Here is a 22233-nt window from a genome sequence, read left to right as displayed (position 1 = left end):
TGCTCTAAAATCAACGGTTTCGGAGTTACGGAGGGTGTGAAGTGGAGGTTTTCCATATTTTTTGGACAAATTATAATATTATTACTAAAGAAACTAATTTTTTTAACAGTATTGTGTTTTCTTAATATAATTTGCTATTTCAATGGCCGGAGGTATGTTACTGATACGCAGTTGAAGGAACGTCGACCTCACCACCTTCAAGAGGCTTCTACAGGCCTAGGCCATATAAATCTCTGATATGGAGAAACTCACCCTGAACTTTCTATGGACAATGTGGCATGAATATCTTTCCAACAGTAAAAGTTTCGTTTAAAATTTAATATAGAACATTTTTGTATAGAATATTGTTCACGCTAAACCGCTTAGGTTTAGAAATATTGACGAAAAACTTAAAAACTACTAATTTACCGCCTTCTCCCGTTCCCCCCAAACCCGACGCTCAAAATGGTGGAACTTTTTACTGAACAATATGTGGACCATACAGAACAATTTGGTGCTGGAGGAAAACTTCTATTTTTGATGACGGGGTTAGCCCTTTTTGTACCAATTATAGTATACAACCTCCGTAACTTTGAAACCGTTCATTTTAGAAGGATTATGCATCGGACCTTTTTTGTTTAAAAGTAAATGTAGAACATTTTTGTATAGAGCATTGTTCACGCTAAACCGCATGTTTTTAAAAATATTGACTAAAAACTTAAAAAACTACTAATTTACATATTTCTCCCCCACCTACCCCCAAACCCGACGCTCAAAATAGTGTAACTTTTTACTGAACAGTATGTGGACCATATAGAACAATTTGGTGTAGAAGGATAACTTTAACTTTGGATGTCTGGGCTTGGGTCTAGTTATTTGCGAATTAAGTCGAAAAGTATTCTTGAAAAAAATGTATAGGACAAAAGTTACCTAAAATTGGTTAATATATTCATTTTCCGGTGTTATTTTAAATAAAAAAATACCCCCGAGTAGTGGTGCAGTCTCAGAAAATTACACAGTCAATTATACCTAATATGCTGGATTTTACTTTCATTGACTGGATTATGTGGGTTCAAAAAAAATCGATATTATGGCAGGCCTTAGAATAAACATTCCTTCCTATTTTATTCTGACTCGTGAAACTTCAATTTACCTTATTATCCTTAGGGGTGAGTTCTGGATCTGGGCCGATGACACCCCAACCTCTCTAATGAATTTAAATACGTCAGTATTTTATGGTACATACATTTTGTTTGGTAAATTTAAATACTTGGATAAAGGCCAATGTCAGTCGATCATTATTGTGCAGGCCAGATATTTTTAGGTTTTAAATTAAATTTTAGATATGTGCAATATTTTTTTGTTATATTAACATTCTAATTTACTGTTTATCTGCAAAATATTTATCTTCTCTAACATGCTTATTCATTGGTCCTATAGATTAGTTTACATCGTGGATAAATAAAGAAATGCTACACATAAATATGCACTGAGTTAATTAACCAGTGTCAGATTGAATCGGGAAAGATAGAAAATAAGCTTTAAAAATAACCAGTGTAACTTAACATTTTAAAATTATTTTTAAACATACAGGACGTTCCATAGATAGTTATACTTAACTATGTATCTGTTTGATCATTAGACAGGTATTTCTCTGGAGAATTCAAGCATTCATGATTTTTTTTCATAGTACCTCTACTCTTGTGAAAAAGTATCAGTTTTTTTATGAGTTACCCCTCTTAAAAAATAAAGGCAGCGCCTATGATTTGCTAGTGTTAACTTTGCATTTAAACGAAATTTGCAACATTAATAGTAAACTATACCTTGTTTTTAAACTAGAAGGAGTAATTCAAAATTTCCGCGCCTTAATGCTAGTTTTTAATTATTGGTCCAACCGCAAGCAACTTGTCTTGTAAAACTAAAAAACAAGAAATGAAAAAAAAAATAAAAATATGAAGAACAAAAACAAACTAAGGGCATTTAAAGCCAGAAATATACATCAATAACGATCTAACGCAAGAAGAGATGAAGATGCAACGAGAAATACGAAAAATTGCAAAATTTGAAAAAAAAAGGTAAGAACACCAGAGTAGGTTATCAAAAATTAAATATTGACGGGGCTATATGGAAATGAAACCAAGAGAAGAATGAACTGGAAAAGGCAAACTAAGACATGCCAAAAACTGATAAAACAACAAATATCGGAGTGACGGAACTGATATGAACAATTTGACATCATACTTGTATTCTATAAATGTACTAAATAAATTGTAAACCTTTTAATTGTATTGCACCAATAACCCTTTGAGGTTGAGGCATAAATAAATAAAAAAAAATAAATATCGGATACTCCACAAAAAACGGAGACGAAAATGACAAAGGAAAAGGAGATGAATGGTTAGATAAAATAAAACATACGAACAGAAAAAAAAAACAATAACAAAAATGAAAAAACGTGATCAACTAAAAATAAATACATGGAACAACAGAACAATGCTTGAACCAGGAAAATGCAGGAGATTGTTTGAGAACTAGAAAGATGCCAAATTGATATTACAGTGAATCAATAAATCAGATGGGTAGGTCAAGGAGAAATAAATAAAAAAAAAGAATGTGTGTGTACTTTGTACGCACGTAAGAAGTTATACTTCTATTATATATGATTTAAACGAAATTAATATACGGTTTATTAATATTTTATTTAAATATTAAACTAACTTATACTTAGTTCTTCTCAAACTTTTTTATTAAAAATGCCACAAATGATTTCTGAATATTAATTGTCGGAAATTTTTTAACTAAATACGTATTTTCTGAAAATAAAATTATATAATAAATATACTTACAATCAAAAATGTATAAAAAAAAATAAAAGTTTCTATTGGGGTTTGAACCAGCTTACCAGCGCGGTTGGTATTGGTGTTCATTCGCCTTACACGCTTCGCCACGGAGACGATGTGTCATTATGTGCGAAGATCGACTAACTAAACGGATTAAACTTTTGACATTTTTGAATTAAATGAAATTATTTTGATTTTGAATTGAAATGATTTATAATTAAAAAAATACAACAAAACATAGAGTAAGAAAACAATATATTAGGTGAATATTGATAGAAATTTTGATGGTAATCAAATTATGTATAAAAGTATTACATACTACATATGTATTTTGGTAGGTTCAAATAGGTAGGTACCTTTGATACATTTACAATTATTACGTACCTGTTGCTTTTAAAAACTATTTAAAAGCCACTACAATTATAAACTTTTGTTTCTGTCCTCACAACAATAAAACTAATATATTATACAACATTTGTTTACCTTCATATTGAACAATTATTTATTATTGACAGATCATTTCAACACCCAATCAGAGCCCGTATAACGACTAATACCATACTGTCGGTGTGCGCATGCGCGCAGATTAATATAAATTCACCCTCAATCTCAATCGCGCCTAAAGAAGTATAACTTCAAAAACTACACACTACAGTACTCGGGACATGGAAAACAAGGTCAATATGGAGTTGCTTTCATATAATTATGGGAAAAATAAAAAATAACGTTATGCAATTTAAACCAATAAATGAACGTGTGACTTACCTGAGAATTAACGCCGAACCATTTGATATATCAATCATAAACGTATATGCTCCAACTGAAAGTGCTGCTGCGGAGAAAAAAGACAAAATGTGTGAGGAACTTGAACGAGAAATGGAGAATTTGCCTAGAGAAGACACAATACTATTAATGGGAGATTTTAACGGCCAAGTAGGTAAAGAAGACTATATTAACCAAGTAGTAGGTAAATACACATTACGTGAAAAAACAAACGACAATGGTCGAAGACTATGTAATCTAGCAGCTAGTACCAATATGATTATCATTTTGGCACCTCTACTCTTGTGAAAAAGTATCAGTTCTTTTAATGAGTTAACCCTCCCAAAAACTAAACGTAACGCCTATGTTTTGCTAGTGTTAATTTCAAATTTTTCTTATCGCGTTGTGACGGGTAGCTCTTTCAGGACGACAGACTCTGGACGTCTGCAAAAGAAAAAGAAAATTATATTTATTATTATCATTATATTCACTACAGTGAACAGTCAAACAGTCCCACAATCAAAATATTAATAATTATACGGACACTCATACAACTCAGATCGGAGCTGTCAGTAGCTGTTCCAGTGGCGGCCGGTCAGGGTCGGCAGTGCCGACCCACACATTTATAGATATAGATTTTTTTAATATTTGTATCTGTGACGTAAAAAAATCTGTCAGATAATACAGACTAAATTTTATTCATGGTTTTTAAAAGGATTTGATCAATCCGAGCGTTAAGTGATCCCTGCGCATAACAGACTTCTCAAAAAATGAATGATTCGAGCCATTCATCTGAATTTTCGGCTAGCCGATCCTAACTCATCCTTAGCTTGACGATTTACACGTAAAACTCAACGAAATAACAAGTCGATGAGCAAGCGAACATAACATTCTCTCCGTAGGCATTAAGCATATTTAAATCTGCCGGTCGGTGTTTCATTTGGAAGCATCGCATCGGCAGAAATTGTCAAAAATAATCACGCCGTTTTACGTCGTTTAATTGATATTGTAATTTTTTTAAAATTATCATTTAGTGAACACGATGGATCGAAGCATTTCTTAAAAATCAAAGTAATTATAGAGAATTAATAAAATTGTTTTAGAAATATTTACTTTCCGATTCGAAGTGTATTCGTAATACAGAATTAACTAATACATAATCCAATAGTTACATTTTGAATAACGTTATTGAATCTGAGATTTAGAAAACCATTTGCTTTTCGCTGAAAGTAGATGAAACTTCTGATTGTCATGTCATTCACAATTATCAATTATTATTGTTGTTCGATACGCGTTACGTGGTAATATTTATGAGAGGCTTTATAGGTTTTAGAGACGCGAGTAAAAGCAATAAGGCAGAATATATTTTTGGTGTTTTAAAAAACAGATTAAAATTTTTTGATATAAAAAATAAATTGGTAGGGCAAACTGGGCCAATCTTATGGCGGCGTTGCTGTGATGTGTGGTGAATTGAATGGTCTCCAGGCAACAGTTAAAACTATTGCATCACAAGCTTTATTTACTCAGTATTATGCGCATATAATGAATTTAGTTTTGCTTGATACGTGTAAAAAAATAAAGATATCGTCTTGCCAGTTTAGCTCACCTAAACGGACTACTGCTTTAGAACAAATTTGTTTCGAAAAAAAAAGCAAACAGTTTGTCAGACGCGAGGAAATTTTAAATCTCGGTTAGTTTTATCTAAGCAGATTATCTCTGGTAGTTTTAGTATCTGTATCAGATTTTCGTGAACAGCTTTTGGAAGTTTTTGATTTTATTATCGAAGGCGACAATTTTGAAAGTGGCGATACCTCGATCCGTGAAGCAATCGGTTTGAGAACTTTATTAAATAATTACTCTTTTAAGATTCTTTTAAATATTTTTAAGACAGAGTTTGCCCAAGATATTCATTGTTGTTCAAAATCAGTCAACTGACATTATTTATCCCAAAAATAGAATAAAAAAGCTGGTGCAAAATCCCAGAGATTTTAGTAATGATAGTAGTTTCCAATATACGAAGTGACGTTTTGGATTCGCTTGAAATTTCCGAACCATCCCAAAAAAGACAACGACATGATACATATCTCGAAAAACGAGTAGGTATATCTGGAAATTTTGGATACCTACTATTATATGCAAATAGATACTCGTTTTTCGAATTTTGAAGATTTGCAAATTTGTGACCTCTTTGACGATTCAAAATTTAAAAGTTACTTTCGCCAAAGAATTTCTAAGATATTTATTATTATAAGTTAGATACTTACTTAAAAATGATGCCGATCCAAATATTTTCAGAAAGTGGGATAAGTTACAAAATATGTATGTATAATTCTATGTAGTGAGTACTGCAATTCATTACAACAAACTGTTCATCAATTTTCTTATTACCACCAATTTTTGCCTCAAATAAACGGGATTTATCTTGACTCAAAAGAATCAACACGTATTGTCGAAACACCATGAAACAAGAGAGAATGTCAAGTACATCAAATAAAAAAAAAACAAAAAAACAACAAAATCTCCTATGATGATTTAAGCCTTTTAGTTTGATGGTATACCTGTATGAGGAGACAAAAAAACCTTGCCGACCTGTCTCTAAGGCCACGAGCCGCCACTGAGCTGTTCACGCTACGGCTACATGGATCTCGTTCAATTACGAGCGGCGGATCTCTTCAATACGGAGTTCCACCACTCAGGTTGGCCTGCCTGTTCACCTTCACTACAATGGCTGGTCAGGGAGTCTAGAGCTGGTCGCCACAAGACTTGATTATTCTCGTCTGGTAGTCTCCTTATAAGCTCTCGGCTGTCCCACCTCGAATGCCTCAGAGCAGAAGTGGAAATGAGTGGGGTATCGTGTTGCGCGGCTGTCGAGATGCGAACGGTTCTCTGCTGTCGATGTGCTGAAGGCATATCATTACAAGATCATAAAACTGCATTAAAACGAAATTTGCAACAATAATAGTAGACTAGCAAATTAAGGAAAAGCAATTTTTATAATAATACAAAGTAGTTGTGACCTACTTAATGGACCGCGATAGTGTGACGTCAAAACGTCAAAAAGGTTTCCAAACAAAGCAACTGTCAATTGATTATACACGTGATTTGTGTAATCATTTTTAATTTTATTTTGTTTTAACAATCATCTGCACATTTTTTCTAAAGACACAATCCTTGTTAGTCATATCAATTATTAGCCCGAGCAGAGAACACAAAATTTTACGAAAACCTCCAAAAAAATAAAGGAAGGATGAAAATTTGGGAATAGGTAGTTGAAATTGTCTATTATTATATAAGAAAAAGTTTACAATTCTACATCCTCTCCATTTTACAAAAATATTTTCTCGGGAGTGAAAAAATATACGTTCAAAATTGGCCCGGAATTTGATAAAATGACTAATTCTAAGCAACTTTTTGTTCCATAGAGTTTTTTCACTAAGTCACTACTTTTCGAGTTATTTGCGAGTGAATATGTTCAATTTTAACAAAAAAACAACATGTTTTTGGACGGTTTTTCGCAGATAACTCAAAAAGTAAGTATTCTAGCGAAAAAAATATTCTTAGTAAAAATATAGCTTATAAAAAATTGAAAAAAAAAAAAATGGTGTACGCGTGAGGTCTGCAGACCCAGTAGAAGCAGAGTTGTAGCTACTGAAAAGTAAGTTCTTCGTCAAATTCCAAATCGAATATTTCAATGTGAAATAACCAAAAAACAGAGCACTAGTGTTTAAAAAAAGGTTTATTTTTGTTTTTTAATAAAACTTCTAACATTAAAAATTAGTGAGTTACGCTCAAAATATTGTTGGTCCCTTTTATTTTTTTAATGTTGTTCTGAAGCTATTTTCTTGTGGCATTTTTATAATCAAGTATATTCAAATGGGAAATAAGCCACAATTTTACCTAAAAATGATTTTATTAACGTTTCGACGCCCAAGTCGGGTGTCGTTGTCAAAATACAAAATAATACTAAATAAACAAAAATGTTGTTGCTTAGTAAAAAATTCTTCTAATAATTTATTTAATCTGACTCATTTATATCGGCAATTCAGACACGTATTATACATTTTAAAGTAGACGACTTTAAAATGATATTGCCAATATTGATGAGTTGCGTTCCTGGGACGACTTTACTAAAAGATAGTTCATTCGATTACATGAAATCAATCCCAACTCAAGAATATCCGCCACAAAAAATCATAGCATGTGATCTGTCTTTAAAAAGACAACCAAATGCAACGGTGGCACTGAAATTCTCGCGTTAGAGATTCCATAGTAAATCACGAGGGAAACCAGGAAAAACCTCGTGATACTATCCCGACATCGTAAGTATTTGGGTTTACATTTAGTTTACTCTCAAAACTAATACCGAATTCTGACTTGATATTTTAAATTTTAAATATACTAAAATACTCAATGTACTAACTCGATATGTTACTGATTTACTAATTGTGGTATTTTCTTTCTATTGACTTCCTCCTTTAATATGGGTAACCACATCCTACTGCATTCTACCGAGGAATTTGCGACACAATTGGTTTCATTTAGCATAATTAGAGCCGCTTCTTTGATTTTTCTCTTTTTACTATCTGCTTCTTTTAGGACTATACTTGAATCTCTCCACTGAACTCTATGTTCATTATCCCATGCGTGTTGACATATTTGAGATCTATCAAATTCTCTATTTTTTATATAAGACTGATGTTCATTTACTCTAACGTCTATTGGTCTTGACGTTTCACCTATATAAAATTGTTCGCATTCACAAGGTATTTTATAAATACAATTCTTTGTTCTTTCTTGTTCACTGTTAGGTTTAGTTTTAGATAGAATAGATCTCAATGTGTTTGTTGTTTTGAATGTTGTTGATATGTTGAATTGATTTCCTATTGTTTTAAGTTTCTCAGATAGTCCTTTTACATATGGTATTGATATTTTCCTCGTATTATTTCTTGTGAATGTTGTAGGATCCCGTTCTAAGTTGTTCTGTTCCATTCGATCCAATCTTGACAATTCCTTATTTATAAACGATATGGGATAATCATTTTTTAATAAAACAGATGTTAACAATTGTTTTTCTTCAAAAAATGAATTTTCGTTAGAACAAGTAATTTTGGCTCTATCATATAAGGATTTAATGATTCCCTTTTTAACGTTTATGTTATGATTTGATTTGTAATTGAGATATCTGTTGGTGTGTGTTGGTTTTTTATACACTTGAGTCTCATATCCAGTATCCTTCTTTGAGACCAAAACATCGATGAAAGGTAGGGTGTTATTGTATTCCTTTTCTATGGTTTCCTATGGTTTTATAATATTTAATAAAAATTTTGATAGTTCACTACAAGGAGAATTGATGGTACTACAAATAGGTCTAAGTGGAATATTTGCTTTGTGAATTTTCGGTACTCCATAAAAATGTGGTGTCTTACTGTAATGAGGTGTCATTAATTTTCTTTGATAGTACGTTATATACGTTATATAAACGTTAATAAAATCATTTTTAGGTAAAATTGTGGCTTATTTCCCATTTGAATATACTTTTATTTTTTGGTACAAGAATCGCAAAAATCACCCCCTAATTAGCTTCCAAGATATAATTAATCGTTACCGCTTCACAAGTTACTTTACTTATGTATTGTTTATATTATCTATAAGTTTCATTGGTTCAAAGTGTTCATTTTTGAAAAAAATTGGGTTTAAAATAAAACATTTTTTTTTATTTTGAAAAAAAAAATGGAATTGTTTATGGAATTAACTTAAAAATTATTAGTGATACCAAAAATCTCAAAGAGTAATAAAATGTATGTTTTGCTTTTCTGAATATTTTTGCTTTTTTGTTTTCTTGTTAGACAAAAATTGGTTATGCTATGACTGTTCAAAATTTGCCTAAACTCTTGATTAGTTACTCGTTCAAGCCATTTTAACTACAGCTTTTTCAAAAATAACCACTTTGAACCGATGAAATTTACAGATCATATACCAGGGGTGGCCAAGATCCTTGATAGTCTGAGCCACTTTCCAAAATTTGAAATTTTTCTCGAGCCCCAATTAAACAATTATTTAAAAAGTGTAAAAAAGGTATTAAATTTCTCTCTCAGTGTTTGGATTTCACGAATTTTACAGTGAAACAAAATAGCTCACATCGTCGTTTCAAATATGCAAATAATTCTACAAGCAGCCTTTACTAATTCAGGATTCTTCGATTCTTCATCATCGTTCCAGCTTTTTATGGGACGGCCTACTGATCTGCTGCCGTCTCTCAAAAAACACTGTCTTAAGATTATGTCTTCCTCTGATCTTACCACATGACCTGCCCATCTTATCTTAGCTTTTATTTGTCTGACGATTATTTCAGTACATACACAGTTACCAATTCAGCATTGCGGCGCCTTCTCCACTCTCCTGTCAATTCATCTCTTTGATGGCAAAATATCATATAAACGGGGAGGAGTGGAGATGGAATAGAGTAAACGAAAAAATTGAGAAATCTGCTCCAAAAAACTAAGGAAACAACAAACGAGGGGTAGTAAAGACGATGACGACAACGCAAAGACAACGGAATGGAATTCGGATAAAGAAAAAAAAGAAAAACATACAGAAGGAGAGGATAATCAACAAGAAAATGGACAAAAGAAAAAGGTCATTGAAAAAACAGCTAGCATGATTGATGTGGAAATGAAACAAGACACAAAAACTAGAATAAACGAAAATAACAACTTGAAAATTGGTACATGGAATTTAACATCCCTTAGAGGAAAGGAATGCGAATTAGTGCAAGAAATGCAAGAATTTAAAATGCAAATAATAGGTATTAGCGAAACAAAGAAATGTGGAAGAGGAAAAGAAAAAATATCAGAAAATTACACCATATATTACTCCGGGGTAGACAAAGAACTTAGAGCGAAAGAAGGAGTAGGCATATTAGTCACAGAGACAATAGAAAAAAGAATATCAGATTTCAAACCTATATCCTCGAGAATCATGTATATAAAAATAGAAATGGAAGAGGAATGGTACATAGTGCAAATATATGCACCAACAGAAGGAACGGAAGAAGAAAAAATGGAAGATTTCTACAATGAACTACAGAATACTCTAGATGAGATACGAGAAAAATGTGAAAGAATAGTGTTAATGGGAGATTGGAATGCAAGGATAGGAAAAGATGAAAACAAAGGACTTGGGTGCATGGGAAGACATGGTGAAGAGATCCTAAACAGAAATGGAATTAAAATGATCAGATTCTGCCAGACAAACGACCTATTAATAGGAAACTCGTTTACACAGCAATTACTACAAGATAAATATACATTTGTAGCAGAAGGCAGAGATGCAAAAAGCATAATAGATTACGTAGTCTACACCCAAGAAATGAAACAAAATTTAAAACAGGTCTGGACAGAACAGAGAGCAGAGATCGAAACTGATCACAGACTGGTAATGGCAGAGATGACATGGCGAAAACCGGTACAACAAGAACAGATAGAATACAGCAGAATAGCAATAAAAAAGCTAAAAGATGAACAAAAGAAAAGGAGATACCAAGAAGAAACTGATAAGGAGTTCAAAATGGAGGAGAGAAAGAAAATAGAAATGGATATGGAGGAAAAATGGGAAAAATTTAAAGAAGTAATAATAAATAAGGCAGAAGAGATATGCGGAAATCTAACAGTCGGAAAGTTAAAGAAAAAGACGGAATGGTGGAATGCAGATATACAGGAAGGAGTGAGGAAAAAGAAAAAGGCATGGAAAAAATACAACCGCACAAGAGAGGAACAAGATAAAAAAGAATACCAAAAACACAGAAACATAGTGAAAGAACTAATAAGAAAGGGAAAAAAAGAGAGTTGGAAGAAGTTTGGTGAATCCCTAAACCAAAATTACAGAGACAACAACAGATACTTCTGGAATAAAGTAAGGAGTCTAAGAGGAAAGAAAAGAAAAGAACTCAGAGGTGTAAAAGACAAACACAACAAACTAAAGACAAATACAACAGAAATACTAGAGGTGTGGAGAGAATATTATGAAGAGAAATATATGGGCGAGGAAAGTGAAGAAATAGAGACAGAGGGAACCATAGAACAGACAGCAGAGGACGAAAACCAAATGGAAGAAATAAGTACAGAAGAATTGGAAGAAGCGATAAGTAGAATAAAAATAGGAAAAGCGAGCGGAGCAGATAAAATTGATCCCGAAATGATAAAATGGATAGGGAAAGAAGGAAAGAAGTGGTTGCTGGAAATAATGAGAGAAGCATGGAGAACAAACAAAATGCCGAAAGAGTGGGAAGAAAACTTACTGATCCCAATTCACAAGAAAGGAGAAGAATCCAACTGTGGAAACTATAGAGATATATGCCTCTCATCAGCAGTGTTCAAGCTATATACGAGAATAATAGAAAGCAGATTAAGAACAGAGGTAGAAGAAAAACTTGAAGACGAACAAACAGCATTCAGAGCCCAAAGACAAACAGTTGACAACATAAGCATACTACGAAATATAATAGAAAAAAATAATGATCGGGGAACAAACATATATATAACCTTCATAGACCTTAAAGCAGCGTTCGACTCAGTAGACCGGAAAGTATTGTGGAATACTATGGAGGAGCTGGGAATACCGAGGAAACTATTAGAGATAATTAAAAGTACGTACAGTAGAGTGGTGGGAAAAGTACAAATGGGAGGTAGCAGATCACTAGAATTTAGGATGAACAAGGGAATAAAACAGTGAGATAGCCTAAGCCCACTCCTATTCGTCATAATTATGGATCAATTATTTAAAAATGTGAAAATAAGGACTAATCAATTAAAAACAATAATAGGCTACACACACCTAACACCAGTTATGATAGAAGGATTACTGTATGCGGACGACGTCGTTCTCATAGCAGACAACCCGAGAAAGATGCAACGACTAATTGATGTATGGATTGAGGAAATAGAGAAAATGAAATTAGAAATAAACATCAGCAAATGCAAGACGATGAAAATAGGTCAGCAGGAGCACGAGATTGGAGGTGAAACACGAGTGTTCTGTAGAGGACAAGAATTGGAGAGGGTGACGGCCTACGAGTACCTGGGAACGATAATATCAAATGACGGAAAGCTAGACCTAGAAATTGCAAATAGGACAAAGAAAGCTACGAAAATATACTATGCGATTAATAATACGATACTGGGAAAACGGGAAATCAGCCAGGAAACAAAAATACATGTATATAATACAATCACAGCACCAACTCTTCTATATGCAAGCGAGACATGGGTCACAAATAAGAGACATGAAAGTGCCATAAATGCAGCAGAAATGAAGCATCTGAGAAAAATAGCTGGAAAGACGAAGATGGACAGGGAAAGGAACGAAAACATCAGAAACGTGCTAAGCCAGGAACCAATAGAAAAAAAAATTGAAAAAAGAAAACTGAATTGGTTTGGACATATAACTAGGATGAACGAGAACAGACTAGTAAAGAAGGTGACAGATGCCAAAAGACAGGGGAAAAGAAGAAGGGGCAGACCTAGAAAGGGGTGGATGGAGCAAATCGAGGAAATCGGGACAAAGAGAGGGAAAACAGTGCAACAGATGAAGGAAATGGCAAGAGACCGGAAGGCGTGGAAGAAATGGGTAAAAGATGGATAGGTGATACCAAAGTCCGACGCTCTTATAGGGCATAAGGACAACGAGAAGAAGAAGTTAGACAAAAATTGGTTATGCTATGACTGTTCAAAATTTGCCTAAACTCTTGATTAGTTACTCGTTCAAGCCATTTTAACTACAGCTTTTTCAAAAATAACCACTTTGAACCGATGAAACTTACAGATCATATACCAGGGGTGGCCAAGATCCTTGATAGTCTGAGCCACTTTCCAAAATTTGACATTTTTCTCGAGCCCCAATTAAACAATTATTCAAAAAGTGTAAAAAAGGTATTAAATTTCTCTCTCAGTGTTTGGATTTCACGAATTTTACAGTGAAACAAAATAGCTCACATCGTCGTTTCAAATATGCAAATAATTCTACAAGCAGCCTTTACTAATTCAGGATTCTTCGATTCTTCATCATCGTTCCAGCTTTTTATGGGACGGCCTACTGATCTGCTGCCGTCTCTCAAAAAACACTGTCTTAAGATTATGTCTTCCTCTGATCTTACCACATGACCTGCCCATCTTATCTTAGCTTTTATTTGTCTGACGATTATTTCAGTACATACACAGTTACCAATTCAGCATTGCGGCGCCTTCTCCACTCTCCTGTCAATTCATCTCTTTGATGGCAAAATATCATTCTGGAATGACAACTTTCTTTTCAAATACCAGCAATTCATTTACATCTTGCTGATGTTTTACTTCCATATGTAACAATTGGGCGAATAATTGGCATGTACAGTCTTAATTTAGATTGTCTTTTTAGCAGCTTTTGATCTTAATAGCAGATCTTAATAATGATGGTAGGGAGTAGTATAATGCTCTATTACACGCGGCTATCCTTGCTGATACCTCTTTTTATTTGTGGTTGTCATCTTTGATGATATTTAAAATCTTGCATTACTTCGAAGTTATGGTAATTAATAGCTATGTTATGCCTAAGTCTTGGTTTTGGTTTTTTGGCTACTAGCATTATTTCGTCTTCTCTTTATTTATTCGAAAGCTCAAACTACCCGTTTCTTCCTCGAGTTGTGAAAACACACCTCTCACGTCTCTTGTAGAATGAGCGACTGCACGTAGATCATCAGCAATAGTTTTGATCCTCGATTTGCAAATCCTCCTGTCAGCTCGGATGATATTTTACTTATTACAAATTCTAATACCAAATTGAATAGCAACAGTGATAAGGGGTCTCCTTGTCGTATCAGTCCTGATGTTACACTTAGTCTCTTATATATTTGTTGGCAGTAATTTAAGACATTTTTAAACACAAAAATTAAAAGAAATTCAGGTACATTTGTTGAGTCACAGATTATCCTTCAAAGAGCCACATGTGGCTCGCGAGCCACAGTTTGGCCACCCCTGTCATATATAAATAATACATAAGCAAAGTAACTTGTCAAGTGGTAATGATAAAATTTATTTGTAATGCTAATTAGGGGGCGATTTTCGCGTTTTTTTTACTAAAAAATAAATGGGACCAACAATATTTTGAGCGTAACTCACTTACTTTTAATGTTGGAAGGTTTTTTAAAAAACATAAATAAACCTTTTTTTAAACACTTTAAAAAAAGTTGTAATGAATTTTCCACGAAAAGAGCTCCGTTTTTGGGTTATTTCAAATTGAAATATTCGATTTGGAATTTCATGAAGAAGAACCTACTTTTCATTAGCTACAACTGTTTCTACTGGGTCTACAGACCTCAAGCATACTACACCATTTTTTTTTCAGTTTTTTATAAGCTATATTTTTGCTGGGAATATTTTTTTTGCGAAAATACCTACTTTTTGAGTTATCTCCAAAAAACCGTCCGAAAACATGTTTTTTTCTGTTAAAAATGAACATATTCACTTGCAAATAACTCGAAAAGTATTGTCTTAGGGAAAAAACTCTATAGAACAAAAGTTGCTTAGAATTAGTCATTTTATCCAATTCCGGACTTATTTTGAATGTATATTTTTCACCTTCGAGAGGGGGGGGGTATAAAATGGAGGGGATGTAGAATTGTAAACTTTTTCTTATATAATAATAGATAATTTCAACTACTTATAGCCAAATTTTCATCCTTCCTTTATTTTTTTTGGGTCAGATTATTCTTTGATCGGGCTATATCTTGCTTTTAATTTTATAAATCTCCTTACACAAAATCAAGGATTTACACACTACATAGTACTTACTGCGTTTCTTCAGGTTTTTAACCAGTCCTCTTTGGAAATATGGTGGGAAATATAATATTATGAGCATTAATTACAATCAGGGTACCCAACCCATTACTATTTTGTAAAAATTAAACATCCTGCAAGCAATATATTCCAATTATAAAAACGAAAACAAACACCATGTGTGAATTTTTGCTTTGTTTGGAAAACTTTTCGGAGTAGCCAACATTGATTTGACGTCACGACTATCACGGTCCATTTGATAAGAACAACCTTTAAACATGATATAAAACTTAGACATGCTACAAGAAAACAGTTTCAGAACTTGTAAAAATATCTGAATTCATTTTCGGCTTACACTTCTCTTTCTAACCCATTTAGAAATTTAAAAAATAAAGCGAAAATGTTGATGGATTTGATAAATCCGTCTAGATATATGACTTTAAATTTTATCTAATGTTATTTTCCAGAAAGAATACACCAGACCACGGGAAAGATGCAAACCTAAGGCACAGACAGTGAAGAACTAGACAAGAGGTAAAAAGCAGTACAGCATAATAAAATAGAATATAAAGTTAAGAACTATATAGAAGTTAAACAGTTATATTCGTCATGTGTAGTTGGGACTATTCGCCTCAACAACATTTCGCTCGAAGGTGTTTGGAGGTACTGTACAAAAAAACTAAAATTTAGGTTAGGTTTAAATTGTTAAAAAGCCTTCCCACTGGTTTGCCTTAGATAACAGCCTTTTTATTGTAGGTTAAATATGCATGTTGTTTTCTATTTTTGAAGAAGTTTTCCGTTACTTATAATTTTTAGTACTTAAAATATGTAGATATTGTAAAATCATTGTTATGCAACTAAATGGGCTGATATTTAACGTGAACAAAATGTCATACCATTGTATATATTTATAACATAAGAATAAAGAGAAAATGTACACTCCTGTTCATATATTATTGCATTGTTAAAAAAAAAATTAAGTTTTTATTTGTGGACTGTTTTTTCATTTATATGTCATCGTTTTTTCGATTTTTGTGATAATGGATACAGATGAAAAAGTACTTCATATGATCCACGAATTTTTCTGGAGACGTACTCGGTTCATTCGATAAATAAGAATAGAATATATTATATAATATTGCACTCTATGTCTTTCTGATCGGTACTTGTAGATTTCAGCTAAATAGAGCTGCCTCAATTTCACTGCTCAGCGCTTCTCTTTTTGTCCAGTTTCATGTGACAACCACAACGTTTTGTGGCAAGATTCCAAAGTTTAAGGTTATTTGAGGGCAATAGGGAACTTGCATAAAATTTTAAATTCGAAAAAAATGCTATAAATCACAACAAAACATAATTTAAAATATATATCAAAGAAAAAAAAAGTTGTTTCTGTCTTTAGTTTGGCCTCTAAAGACGATTAAAATCGAGAGATAATTCAAATTATAGCAGCCAGTCCAAAACACACCCTCATTGGTCCTGACGTCATATCATTATAATGTTTGAGGTCCGCGCCATTAATTCATTATGTTTGATATTCGTTTACTTGTTGTAATCATTTTATGGTATATCTCAGTTTTATAAATCTTTAAATAGTTGCTGTGAACTAAATATTTCATAATATTTGAGAGTTTTTGTTAAGACGTTCTTTTTAAAATGACCGGAGAGGATTTTTCTAAAGGGCAGTATGATAACTTACCCATCATGAAGATAAATCTCTATTATTATTAGTTTATTTTAATTTTATAGTAAAAATAATTCCAGAAAAATATTGTATAGGCAAATATCATTCAATCTGTAATGTACACCTACCAAAATATACCAAAAGTTATATTTTCTTATGTTCAAAATACACTTGATTTATTAAACAAAAAACTGTTAAGCAGGCAGCAGATATTAAATAATTACATTAAAAAAGATGATTTCACATAGAAAACTTTGTTGTACTAAACGACACTTGCAGTGTTTGCTTTTAGGACATTTTCCATGGTAACAACACTACAACACACACATTTCAATACTGTCTCTTCAAAAACTGTATTAAACTCATAAGTAAACAAAATGGAAATAATTTTTTATGAGACATGAGAAATGCCATTAAAAATATATTATGATACGACGTCACAAGGGGTCGCGCGCTTTTTCGATCGTTTGAAATGATTTAAATACACAGAAGATTTCAAAATTTGTACTTCTTTATGAGGTTTTGATGCGTGAAATTTTGGAAATCTTATTTTTAAACGAAACTGAACATTACTATGTAATAAAACAAAAATGTGCAAGTTCCCTATTAGACACTGTCTCGACCAACACAAATTTTTAAAATTCTAAACTTTACAAAAGTTCGTAAACAAACAACTTATATTTGTCCTAAAAATCCATAAAACAATCATTGGAAGATTTTTAAACTTGAGTGTGGTGGTATTATAAGCAGATATAACACATATAAGACAAAGCTATTAATTTAATTTTAAAGTTTTTGGGGGAAATTAAGAAATTATTTTTTTTCCCGAATGCTTCTTTAAGCAGCTACAGTATTTTTTATTTTTAAATATACTTACAATTTAGTACAACCTCATAATAGATATTTTGCATCAAACATTTGTACACTTGTAACAAAACAAGATTTTACCAAACTGATTTTAGTTGGAGACATTCTTTGGAAATCTTAATTCTTCAATAACATTTCAGAAACATTTTATATGGTTAATGTAAATAGATAACTTTTAGATGAAACAAAAGTAACTATATATACAACCAAAGATCTACAATTTACTTAAACAGAAAATTCGTGGAATAGACGTGAATTTGACACATAAGATCCACTGCTTGTCTTAACCGTTTATATTTTTACAAGAGGTGTTGGTGGGATAGGGTTTTCTTTCCTAATTTTGCTCCTTTATGAACTAAGAGGAAAAGACGTTCTTTGTTTTTATTATTTTTAGTTTTTCTGAGTATCCTAACACCTCTCCAAAGTTATGTGACACATAATATATGTGTATGACCGATCGTTTTCAATCATTAGTTTGCATTTCATAAATAAATATAGTGTGCATTCCGACTTTTTCTGTGCAAGTTTTGCACGAGTTCTAAGGTGAGGAATTCTGAGGGTTGGGCTCTTGCAAAAAAGGACGAAAATGACTTCAATCTGTCATACCTCGACTCTACTTGCCAAATTTTTGGTCCAAATTTTTAAGCAGTCACTATTCCACAATTTCAATGTATACAAAAAAATTCAAGAAATTACCGTTATTTTAGTAGTGTGCTCCTAATAAATATTCAGATACTTTAAAGTTTGAAGTGTCAATGCTTATATAGTCGAGACATCTTAGTCCCTCTTTTTCCAGCTTCTTTTTCAGATAGCTTGCGCTCTGTAGATCACTGATGGATAGTAGAGGATATACAATCGAAGCGACATAATATATAAGAACCTTTGAATGTAACTATTAAAACATCCGCTATATCTATTTTTGGAAAATTAAGTGTAACATGATGCAGTAGAGTTCATTTGAAACTTTTTTTAAAACAAATAGTCTTAACATGTATTTGTCAACTGATACAATTCCAAAATATTTAGCTTTTTAACATTCCCATCAATTCCGCTTAACGGAATATTAAGAATATATTCAAAGCTGTTTGCTATAACATACATAAGTAGTAGTAAATCATCCAGAAAACGTTAACCAAGACGATCTTATTGGTAGAAAGAAATCTAGAGTTTTTATTTTAAGGCTAATTTGCAGTTTTAAAAAATATGCGCGTGGAAAATCCATTCTCTTAAATGTAGATGTATATTATATGAGGCCTTTATCATTATATATTAACAGTCCTGTTCACACCTCATCTGGGTGTTAGTTTTCGCATTACTTTTCATTCATACACCTTTGCATATATATTATTTTGTGAATATTTCTTTTTATTTTGTTTATTTCACTGTTACTATATAATTTTAGTTTATGTCAATATTATTTAATAAATTTTTTAAAATTATTTTTTTGTTTTTTTTTGTCCGTTCCTCATCTCCTATTATTTATTTTGTTAAAAAATATACATTACAAGACATTCGTAAAGAAAGTACCAAGATAATGAAATATTAGGTTAGGTCAGGTTCAATATGAGTGGACGCTTAAGCATTCTTACACTCGACCTAAGAGTTCTATTGTGGCTCATCCCTAGATCAAAGTTGTCCGTTCAGCCCATCCTGTTTAACAAAGTCTATTATGACCTTAGGTAACACTCTTATTAAGTCGCAGGGCTCGAGTTGATAATGCTTAAATGTATTGAGCCTTATCCTATCTTGGATTGTTGCACAGAACGTGTTCTGCCGTCTCGTCATCAGTGTGACAGAATCTGCATTTCGCACTTTGTCGGTCCGATTTTTGCCTGCTTATAGGCAATTGGCAAGACTGCTCAAACTGTAGAGGACTATACAGTTTATATAGGGACTATACATAAAAATTAATTAACCTATACTAAATTTACAATCAAGATGCCGTAGAAACAGACAAACCAAGACACGTTAAATGCTACTAGAAGCACTCCCGAATCATAATTTACAATGAATAAACTATGATTTAAGATTTACAATGTATATACATTGTAAATCCCAACACGTTAAATGCTACTAGAAGCACTCCCGAATCATAATTTACAATGAATAAACTATGATTTGGGATTTACAATGTATATACATTGTAAATCCCAACTCATAAAGTTTATTCATTGTAAATTATAATTTACAATGAATAAACTAGGATTTGGGATTTACAATGTATATACATTGTAAATCCCAACTCATAAAGTTTATTCATTGTAAATTATGATTCGGGAGTGCTTCTAGTAGCATTTAACGTGTCTTTAACTATGATTTGGGATTTACAATGTATATACATTGTAAATCCCAAATCTTAAAGTTTATTCATTGTAAATTATGTAACTATTAAGTATTATAAAACTTAAACAATAAAGTCCAGCCTTCTTTTTCCTCCTTTAGCATAACGCTCAATTACGTTCTCAAAATTCACCTCAATATCACGATGTATGTATAAAAGGCACAATCCATTCAACCTCTCTTCAACCATTCTTGTCCGTAGCCAGGATTTAACGAGCTTAAGGCTGCTGAATGACCTTGCAGCACTTTCAACACTTACTGGTAGTGTGATAACGTGATAAGTATTTGTAGAAGTGTTCGTACAGTTGGAAACATATCTCCATCGCAGCATTTGAGTACTTCTATGGCACAGTTTGGAATTTTCATTCCTTCTTCTTTCTCCCTTGACCACTTCGCTCTCCAAATGCTTAACTCTCCTTCAAGTACAACTTCAGAATCACTGGGCAAAAGAGTTTTAAAGTTCTGGCAAACTTTCTGCAGCCTCACGCTCAACTCAAAGCATTTTTCGCTGACATTGGTGTTCAACATATTTGCAGGCATTAAAAGGTTGAGGTCAAAGCACAATAGGTTTTCTTCGGAGAACCTGGTTTGTAGATCAGTGATGACATTGTCGAGAAGTGGTATATACATGGACATCCTATAATATTCCATCACTGTCTCTGCTTCGTAGAGGCACTGGCTTTTCACTACTCTGGGCATTTTGAGCTACACGCCCAGCTTTTCAGAGGTAGTTAGAGCTTCCAAGTATAACTCTGTGAAATGATCATCACAATTTCGTCTCCTATCCTTCAGACATGTCAGTGTGTCTGTCACTGCATTGGAAGCCTTGTTCAAGTCTAAGTTTGGTTTTTGCAATAACTTGCTTAGGGGAAGGGTCCTTTTCAGAATATCTACCAGACAAACGCAAGAAAAAATGAATTCAGTGCTTGTTATCGAGTTGATATACAACACGGCCTTTTTGGCTGACTCGGACTCTTTCCATTCGCTTATCTCTGTAAATGAATCGACAATTTCTGGCAATGCACAAAAAAATAAAATTACTGCATCATGTCTATCTACCCACCTAGTTTCACAGAGGCTCACTAGTTGCCCTCCTACGTGTTCAGTTAGAACAGCATTCCTTTTTGCTGACTGATTATAAAAGTGAATGACTTCTTTCATAATGCCAACGGCATTATTTATGGATCGAATCTTATTAGATTTAGAAATAGAATTATTCAAGGCGTGGTTGTAGCATGGAAGCCGTTTTGCACTAACTGCCTCTGATTGGATCTTTGTTACACTACCTGATTCTTCAGATGTCATTACCGAAGCCCCATCTGTACCTATGCCTACACAGTAACTAAGGTCTAAGCCAAGTTCTTTTACATTCCTTAAGACTATTTCACCTAGAGTTTTCCCTGATAGTTTGTTCTCTTTACCATTTACATCTGCTGCTGCATTGTATGCATCAATAAAAGTTATGAAGTCCTCCCTTACGGCATCTTTCCAAATATAACGGACAACTAATGTAATCTGTTCCTTATGAGACAAATCACTGGTTTCGTCAAACATCATAGACCAATATTTGGACTCGAGTATTCTTTTCAGAATTTCATCCCCACAACACTCTATTAAAGCATTTTGCGTTGTTTTGCTAATATATGTTGCTCGAGAAGATGATGTATTAAGATGTTTTTCGAGAGCTTTGTCACCCGCGTCTACTCTGAACTGCAAGAGAGCTTTGAAATTCCCCTGATTTGCTGCTGAAGTCTCAATGTCTATGTTGATAGGACCATCGTCCCTGTGACCTCGAAAAGGTATGTTTTGACGCAAAATAATGGTTTTGATAATTGGCTTTAGCCTTTCACGATTTTCTGTAACCTGACGAAGCCGCTCAGAGCATACCTTATTGATAACTTCTTTATTAGGTGATTTGTAAGTTTTCAAAAAGTCTTTCCCCATTTCTACACAGGTT

The 22233-nt window shown here is 33.0% G+C and overlaps 2 protein-coding genes across 2 annotated transcripts in view; one reads left to right on the top strand and one right to left on the bottom strand.

Annotated features, from left to right (window-relative positions):
* Positions 1-19375, top strand: part of LOC126883273 (neuroplastin) — a 221750-nt gene extending 202375 nt beyond the window's left edge. The window contains exon 7 of the mRNA XM_050648608.1: positions 15856-19375. Within this exon, the coding sequence (XP_050504565.1) occupies positions 15856-15907 (52 nt within the window). The 3' untranslated portion in view covers positions 15908-19375. The remainder of the gene's footprint in view (positions 1-15855) is intronic.
* A 1606-nt stretch (positions 19376-20981) lies between these two features.
* On the bottom strand, positions 20982-21830 carry LOC126883754 (52 kDa repressor of the inhibitor of the protein kinase-like). Its single transcript, XM_050649418.1, has one exon. The coding sequence runs from the start codon at positions 21828-21830 to the stop codon at positions 20982-20984; it is 849 nt and encodes a 282-aa protein (XP_050505375.1).
* Between the last annotated feature and the right edge of the window lie 403 nt (positions 21831-22233).

Source organism: Diabrotica virgifera, chromosome 4 (assembly GCF_917563875.1).
Source record: "Diabrotica virgifera virgifera chromosome 4, PGI_DIABVI_V3a".
Taxonomy (NCBI): Eukaryota; Metazoa; Arthropoda; class Insecta; order Coleoptera; family Chrysomelidae; genus Diabrotica; species Diabrotica virgifera.
The sequence above is the reverse complement of the archived record's forward strand: the minus strand, read 5'-3'. Positions and strand labels throughout refer to the sequence as shown.